We start from the raw sequence: 8,791 nt of genomic DNA, 5'->3' as shown, positions 1-8,791 counted from the left end.
CCCCATGGAAAGGGGTGGAACAGGGTGGTCTTTAAAGCCCCTTTCACCCCAAACCATTGTGGGGTTAATCATTCCCAGTGCCTGGAGAAAGGGAATGAAACATTTTAGAGTTTTCAGTGCTTTGACTTCCATAAATGCTAGATGTTGATATAAATAATCACCATAATGTGGATTTTTTTTTTGTTCTGATTTATGGGGGGTTTTTATGATGTTTTTGTTGTTTATGGATTTTTTTTTGTTGTGATCCATCCCTGGCAGTGCCCAAGGCTGGGTTGGACATTGGAGCACCCTGGGACAGTGGGAGGTGCCCCTGCCATGGCAGGGGTGGCACTGGGTGGGTTTTAGGTCCCTTCCAACCCAAACCATCCTAAGATTCCATGATTCCCTCTCCTCCCACACACAAACATGCAAATTCAGCCTTGGAGCCCCTCCTGTCCTGCCAAGAGATGCCCTGGAATAATGAAATCAGCTTTTATTGTTGTCACTAGAATGAACCCCTGTGGGCCAAATTAACAATCCCAGCGGTTTCAATGCACTTTCTCTTATTTACATTTGAAATCCTGCTCAGTTCCACCAAATCTGAAGGAGACCTGCAGGATTTTATGGTGTGTGCAATCACCTGGGATATGTGAATGATGTTTTATGGTGAAACACCCTCCTGGACTGGTGAAATCCCAGTGACTGGAATGGAGGAACTCGAGGAGCCTGGCTGCAACCAGCTCTGCAGGAGTTCAGGATAAATCCAGAGCACTCAACCCTCCCCATTTAGCAAAATCATAAAGAAATGGCTTTTAAAGCAGCTATTTCAAATGTTATTGCACCTTTCAAAATAACACTGTGTGGGCTTGGGAAACAAACACCAAACATGTTAAAATAAAGGGAAAGGAAACTCTGGAGGCAAAAAAATCCTTAGTACCAGGCCTGGCAATGGGCAGCCACCACAGCAATGTAAGGTAATTGAGATCAGAAGACAACCCAAAACGTGCTAAATTAGTTGAATTCCGTTTTAAATGATGGCTATAACCCACAGCATCACTTTCTCCCTCTCTGGCCCAGTTTTCAGTGAGCTCAGGGCTGTGTGATGAACCCAGTGGGACTGTGGTGAACCCCTCAGCAGGACACACGTTTGGGATGAGCCCTGTCTGAACTCCCTGCACTGCTGTGGAGGCACAACTGCCTGAAAAACCAGAGCTGGGATCTCCCTGTTTGTGAGAATGGGAACAATAAATCTGAAATCCCCCATGAATTCCACAGGGGGTGAGACTGCAGAGCTGCAGGGGCACAGGGGGACGAAGCAAAGAAGAAACCAAACCAGAGGAACAATCCAAACATGCTTTATGCACCGAAATCAGGAACAGCCTCGGGGGTACCCCTACATTTAGCACCGTTGTGAGATGGCAACACTCAGAGGAAGCAATCATACAGTCCTTGGAAAAAGGGGAACACGGACATGAGCGAGGATGGGATGGGCTGGGATGGAGGTTTTATTGGGTATCATGCTAGGATTGCTGCTGCTCTGATTTCTCCTCGCATTCCAGCTGAAAGCACACAGCAGGATGAAGTCAGTTCATCTAGCACTCGTTTCTCCACGAGCAGAAAACAGAAGGGAAAAGTTAAAAATGCAAATTCTCTTCGTCAGATCCAAAAACGTCCCGAGGAGGCAAGAAATTTGCCTTGCAAACATCTCCAAGGATCATCCCAGCCCTCCTACCAGGAAGCAGGTGACAAAGGAGAGTACAGGCAACATCCTATGGCATTTATTATGTACAAACCTTGAGATACAGAAACAAGGCAGCCCTTGAGTTACCGGTCACGAAAAGCCCCACGTGAAGCACTGGTGCTTTCCCGGTGTGCAGCCAGGCAGGGCTCAGCCCCCCTGCGCTCACCCCCCACGCTCAGCCAGCCTCCCCCGGCTCGGGGAACGCCGCATTCCACAGGAGGAGGAGACACAAGCTCTAGAAAGGGTCGGATGGACACGTTCCCAACTGGATGGACACACTCCCAACTGGATGCCAGCTCTCTCCCGAATCCCCAGCCGCGAGCAGGGTGCCAAAGGCAGCCGGACACGGAGCTCTCACGCTGTGCTCCCGCAGTACCGGGGATCCCCGGGCCCCAGGAGCGGCTCCCTGGCGGAGCCGCGGGCTCAGCCCCGGCCGCGCCCGTGCGAGGGGCAGCGGCCTCAGAGCGCCGTGAGGCCGAAGTTGCAACGGCAGTACATCATCCCCGCCGAGTCCAGCCACGAGTCCGAGATGGGCTCGTACCTCTGCACCGTGTTCAGGTAGGAGGAGCCCGAGTGTCCCCCCACCACGTACAGGTGGTTATCGATCACCGCCGCGCCCACGCCTGCGGAGAGAGGGGAGCATCAAACCCTGCAGCATCAAACCCTGCGGGAAGCACCGGGCTCTGTGCCCATCCCCGCCACCCCCAGAGCCCCCTCTGGCTAAAGAAAAGGGCTGTGAACGAGGAGCCCTCTCTGTTCGGGTCTGACACTCCTTTAGTGCTGTTCTCACCCCCTTTCCTACAATAAAACAACCTCCCTCTGTGCCAGTGCCCCATCAGGGACTGAGGGACAGATCCATGGAATGTCCTGAGCTGGAGGGACCCCCAGGGATCATCCCAACCCCATCCCTGCCCAGACCCCCGACAATCCCACCCTGTCCATCCCTGGCAGCGCTGCCCAAACCCCCCTGGAGCTCTGGCAGCCTCGGGGCTGTGCCCATTCCCTGGGCAGCCCGGGCAGTGCCAGCACCCTCTGGGGGAAGAACCTTTCCCTGATTCCAGCCTGACCCTCCCTGGCCCAGCTCCAGCTCTCCCTGAGCCCTGTCCCTGTCCCAGGGAGCTGCACCACACCCCTGCACCCCTGAGTCTCCACACCCAACAAAATCCAACAGAAAAGTGAGCATAGAACTGCTGCAACTCATCACTGCTGAAATCCCTGAAAAAACAGGAGGTAGAGTAGAATTACTACTTCCTATCATTTTTGTTACAGCTCAGCATTAATAAACTGAACTTGGAGAAGTCCAGATCCTTTCACAGAGTGCTGAAGCGACCCTCACCCAGAGATGGAGTCCCTGGCACTCTCCCTGCAGGTGTTACCAGCTCAGAGGTTCATCTCTGCCATGTCCCACCTGTCCTGGGCTCCTTCATGGGCCGGCACACCGTCCACTGGTTCTGGTGGGGGTCGTACCTCTCGATGCTGGACAGGTGGGACACCCCATTGTGTCCCCCCACCACGAAGATGAAGCCCAGCATGACCCCCACCCCAAAGTTTATCCGTTTGTCAGCCATGGAGGCCACGGTCTCCCAGGAGTTCTTGCTCGGATCATAACGTTCCATGCTGCAAGGCAAACACAGCTGTGAGCTCAGGATTGGGGATGGGAGTCACTCCTGGAGTGGCACAGACACAGCTGTGAGCCTGGGATCTGGGGAATTCACTCCTGGAGTGGCACAGACACAGCTGTGAGCTCAGGATTGGGGATGGGAGTCACTCCTGGAGCGACACAGGCACAGCTGTGAGCTCAGGGTTGGGGATGGGAGTCACTCCTGGAGCGACACAGGCACAGCTGTGAGCTCAGGGTTGGGGATGGGAGTCACTCCTGGAGCGACACAGGCACAGCTGTGAGCTCAGGGTTGGGGATGGGAGTCACTCCTGGAGCGACACAGGCACAGCTGTGAGCTCAGGGTTGGGGATGGGAGTCACTCCTGGAGCGACACAGGCACAGCTGTGAGCTCAGGGTTGGGGATGGGAGTCACTCCTGGAGCGACACAGGCACAGCTGTGAGCTCAGGGTTGGGGATGGGAGTCACTCCTGGAGCGACACAGGCACAGCTGTGAGCTCAGGGTTGGGGATGGGAGTCACTCCTGGAGCGACACAGGCACAGCTGTGAGCTCAGGGTTGGGGATGGGAGTCACTCCTGGAGTGGCACAGACACAGCTGGCTCTGCCAGAATTACCACACAGGAATGATGGAACACAGAGGAAAGGGCTGGAGCTGAGGGAAAACTCAGTGTTGCAGTTGTTTGGTACAACCCAACAGCAGCACCCAGAAGTTGTGTTATCACCTGGAAAGCATCAGTCACACCCCAGAGCACTTCCACAACCAAAGCAGCCCAACAGTGTTGCCAAAATTCAGTTTTAACCTATTTTTATAATATATTCAGTCAAAGGTTGGGCACAATGATCTTAAAAGACTCTTCCATCCCAAACAGCTCTGTGATATTCCCCCCTGGCACAGCAACTGGCTCAGCCTCTCCCATGTCCTCCCTGTCCCACTGTCCTGGATTTTCAGCTCACATCCTAAAACCAGGAGGCTCCTCAGAGCTGAAAGCTCCTTCATGATGTCTGGTATGATTTTTTGAAATAAGAATTTTAAATGTATATCACGTAAATAACAATCTATTAAAATAATATCATTATATATTAAAATAATATCATTATATATTAAAATAATATCATAATCTAGTAAAATAATAGAATACTCTAGTAAAATAATCTAGTAAAATAATATCAATGTATTCAAACAAAAATGTTGTGGGAAACTGAACACAATGCAGAGCTGAAGTGTATTTCTGTGGCTGCACAGCAAATCCAAAATTACCTTGAGGTTGGCCTGAAAATAACATTCAGAGAGAAAAAGCATGTGGAGAGTGTATTTATATTCCTCAGGAACAGCTCTAAAGAGGCTGCTGATCAAACCACTGAGGGCAGGAGAGGTTTCAGGATCAAAGGGAAATGAGTTCTCATTGTTATTAATATTTTTGATCACTGTACAGATGGTCAGTCATTAACACACTCATGGCTCAGAGCTGTTCCTGCCCAAGCACAGAGAGGCAGGAAAAAGGGCAAGAGGAGATCAGCAGCAGCACAGAGTTTGGAAAAGGGGTTCATCACCCAGTGTGAGCTTGATTTATTGCCAGAGCTTGGGGAGCCTGGTGCTGCATGGCATGGCTCAGTTCTCACCCCTCCAGTCACAAATAAAACCAGAATTATTCACAGAATATGGAACACCCTGAGTTAGAAGGATCAAGGAGTCCCATGATCCTTTTCCTAATAGAAAGAAGAACCTTTTCCTAAAAGAAGAACCTTTTCCTAATATCCAACCTAAACCTCCCTGACTCAGCCTGAAGAATAAAAAGTCAATGCAATTCATCATCACAACACCTTGCTGAACAATCCCTGTGTCCCTCCCTAGGAACAAGAGTTTCATTCTTTATTCAGCTCTTACAATTGCAGTTTATTATTCTGCTTCCTGGAGGGACATTCAGCTGATTTGTTCCCATCTGAATGATGGAAGATGATTCCTTTGGGTAACTGGATGTCCCTGGACATCCACAGGGAACAGAGGAGTTAAAGAGCATGGTGGTACCAGGAGAACTCCTTGGGAAAGCAAGGTCTGAAACAACCCCTGGAGACAGAGCAGTAACCCCCATCCTCCACTCTGCTATGAGCAGTAACTCTAATTCTAGATCCCATCAGAGTTTTGTGTTTATTTTGTGTGTATTGAGCATGGGAAAACTCCAATTCACCTCAAATCAGGGCTTGTGTGGCAAAACTCAGCATCCACCCTCAGATCTTGCAGGCTTGAGCTCCAAGGCTCAGTAATGTGCAGGCATGTCTTTGTTTTTACCTTTTTGGTAAAATCACCTTTTAGGTGATCTAAAAAAAAGCCCAAACAAAGTGGAACACGCAAAGTGGAATAAAAATAAAGATTTTCCTTTAGACTGATGGGACTGGTGTGACAGAACAGGGATTAATGAGGCCCAGGATCTATTGGAGATTATTTAATTGGCTGCCCAGGGGTTTGCTGGTGCCCAGGTGGGCACAGGTCACCCCCAGGATGCACCTGTTCATGTGGGCAGGAGAAGGATGTAAAAGGCAGCCTGTGGGGTTTAGTAGTGCCCAGGTGGGGCATCCCAGCATGTACCTGTTCATGTGGGCAGGGGAAGGATTAACAAGGCTGCCTGCTAGGGGTTTACTGGTGCCCAGGTGGGCACAGGGTCATCCCCAGCACATTTGGGCAGGGGAAGGATTAAAAAGGCTGCCCAGGATGTTTTGGTGGTGCCCAGGTGGGCACCCTCAGAACATCCCTGTTCATGAGGGCAGGGAAGTATTTAAAAGGCTGCCTGTGGGGTTTGGTGGTGCCCAGGCGGGTCACCCCAGCACATAACTGTTCATGTGGGCAGGACAAGGATTAATGAGGCTGCCCAGGGGGTTTGCTGGTGCCCAGGTGGGCATAGGGTCACCCCAACAGGTACCTGTTCATGTGGGCAGTGTGGGTTCCCTCCAGCCCGTACCTGTTCGTGTGGGCAGGGGAAGGATTGATGAACCTGCCCAGGATGTTTTGCTGGTGCCCAGGTGGTGCCCAGGTGCCCCCAACCCATACCTGTTCATGTGGGCAGGGGAAGGATGAATGAACCTGCCCAGGGGGTTTGCTGGTGCCCAGGTGGGTCCCCCCCAGCCTGTACCTGTTCATGTGGGCAGGGGAAGGATGAATGAACCTGCCCAGGGGGCTTGCTGGTGCCCAGGTGCCCCCCCAGGTGCCCCCAACCCATACCTGTTCATGTGGGCAGGGGAAGGATGAATGAACCTGCCCAGGATGTTTTGCTGGTGCCCAGGTGCCCCCAGCCCATACCTGTTCATGTGGGCAGGGGAAGGATGAATGAACCTGCCCAGGGGGTTTGCTGGTGCCCAGGTGCCCCCAGCCCATACCTGTTCATGTGGGCACCGGGGGCCCCCCCCCCTGCCACTCCTTGCCCTTGGGCACGTACTTCTCCACGCTCCGCAGGTAGGACTGGCCGTCGTAGCCGCCCAGGGCGTAGAGCTCGCCGGCCAGCACGGCCACGCCCAGTGTGCTGCGGCTCTCGAACATCCTCTCCAGGGAGCTCCAGGTGTTGGTGTCGGGGTCCCAGCACTCCACGGAGCTCTCGTGCTTCCTGTAGCTGATGCCCTGGCACACGTGGGTGGCGATGCCCCCCACCACGTACATCTTCTGCTCCAGCACGCACACCCCGAACTCATAGCGGGGGATGCTCAGAGGCGCCAGCCCGATCCACGAGTCGTTCTGGGGGAAATACATCTCCATGCTGCAGGGGGAACACACAGCCAGTCAGCAAAATCAGAACGGGAATGGCTGAAAATGTGCCCCAAAGGGAGGGGAAAACACACCAAAACCAAACCAAACCAGCCACACAAACGGGAGAGAGAAAAGCAAATTACAGAGAGGGAAGCACACGTCTGCATTTCCAAATGCACATTTAGAAACTACAGCTTGCCGTTTATAAATGTGTAATTTATGTGCACTCTGTAATTTAAACAAAGTGTCCACGTAGCACAAACTACCCTGAAAAATACATCTTTAAAACAGCTTATTTCTTTTAAACAGCATTCTAAACCTTAAGGCCAAACCTTAAGGCCAAACCTTAAGCCTAAACCTTAAAGCTCAACCCTAAAACACCATTTTCTTTTAATTATACTCACTGTGGGAACACGGTGGGTGTAGCTTGCCCCATATAAAGTCCAGCCAATCTACCTGAATAGTTTAATTAATAAATTTGCTAAATAATTAATGGGCTATCTGGTACAGAGGAAACATGATCTGTTCAAAAACCATACAGGAGCATGAGGCCCCTGGAGAGCTGAGAGGCACTAAGAGCCAGAAACAGGAGCTGCTGAGACACCAGAGAATAGAGATTAAATATATTCCAAGTGATTTTGTTATTATGAAGCACCAAAAAATTGAAAATACTCCAAATTATACTGGGAGGCTACATTTTCATAATCACTGAAGAAGGTGGGAGAGAAGCAGAGCTGAAGAATATCAGAGAATGACTTCATTCACTCAAACATTTTTTTATGAAGCACAAAACCCCCTTTACTTTTTAAGTCTACAAACCCAACAATTCCCAGGCCTGACGTCTGGTTTAATATCAGCGACTATCACTGGGAAAATTAACTTTAAATTACTCTGATAGCTCTGAACCAGGGAAAAGAGCACCCAGCTCTGGCCAGGTTTTCACAAGTGCTTCTCTCTGCAAGCACAGAACTGTCCCAGCAAAGGAGATCCCAGCACAGGATCCAGAATCCAGCTGTGGAACCAGTTCAGGCAGCCTGCCTGGGCACAGGGAACACTCCTGGGGCTGCTCGGGGCACACTGAACATCAAAGCTCTGTCAGTGGAAGCACAAATGGATAAATGGATATTTGTATAGGAACAGCCCACACACACTCTTTAACCAGCAGCTCTGGGAATGTTAATCCCACATTCTAAGCACACCCAGCCACACCAGCTTGGGACATAAAGTTGTTTTTCTCTCTCTCTTGTGTTCCTTCTGCTCGCAGGAGGAGGCTCAGGGACTCTCCAGGTTCATTCTGGAATGCAGTGAAGGAGGAGGGGCTCCCACCTGCTCCTGCCTGCACAGACACCTGCCCACGTGGGATTAAAGCCAGGATCACACCATGATCCAGAACTCCTTCATGAAACCCCAGGATCCCTGAGGCTGGAAAAGAGCTCCAAGGTCAGAGTCCCAGCTGTGCCCAATGCCCACCCTGTGCCCAGCCCAGAGCTCTGAGCGCCACCTCCAGGGGACACCTGCAGGGATGGGCACTGCAACCCTCCCTGGGCAGACACTTCCATTCTTTTCCTTGAAACAATTCCTCCTGCAAATATCCTGTAATCCCTCAGCACAGACAAAGGCAGAGCTCAGATCTATCCCTCTGTTCTGGATGGAAAAATCCAACCATTCATTCCCAAAATTCGGGAATGGCAGCCACTAAATAACACAGGAACGCTTCTG

General features: G+C 51.3%; 1 protein-coding gene across 1 annotated transcript in view; it reads right to left on the bottom strand.

Annotated features, from left to right (window-relative positions):
• Positions 1 to 1,318: 1,318 nt before the first annotated feature.
• Positions 1,319 to 8,791, bottom strand: part of KLHL28 (kelch like family member 28) — a 10,511-nt gene continuing 3,038 nt past the window's right edge. The window contains exons 3-6 of the mRNA XM_031066222.1: positions 6,732 to 7,082; positions 6,632 to 6,664; positions 3,129 to 3,337; positions 1,319 to 2,343 (exon numbers count right to left, since the gene is read on the bottom strand). Coding sequence (XP_030922082.1) covers positions 2,180 to 2,343; positions 3,129 to 3,337; positions 6,632 to 6,664; positions 6,732 to 7,082 — 757 coding nt within the window. The 3' untranslated portion in view covers positions 1,319 to 2,179. The remainder of the gene's footprint in view (positions 2,344 to 3,128; positions 3,338 to 6,631; positions 6,665 to 6,731; positions 7,083 to 8,791) is intronic.

This window comes from Geospiza fortis, unplaced genomic scaffold (assembly GCF_000277835.1).
Source record: "Geospiza fortis unplaced genomic scaffold, GeoFor_1.0 scaffold23, whole genome shotgun sequence".
Taxonomy (NCBI): Eukaryota; Metazoa; Chordata; class Aves; order Passeriformes; family Thraupidae; genus Geospiza; species Geospiza fortis.
This window is presented reverse-complemented; position numbering and strand designations above follow the sequence as displayed.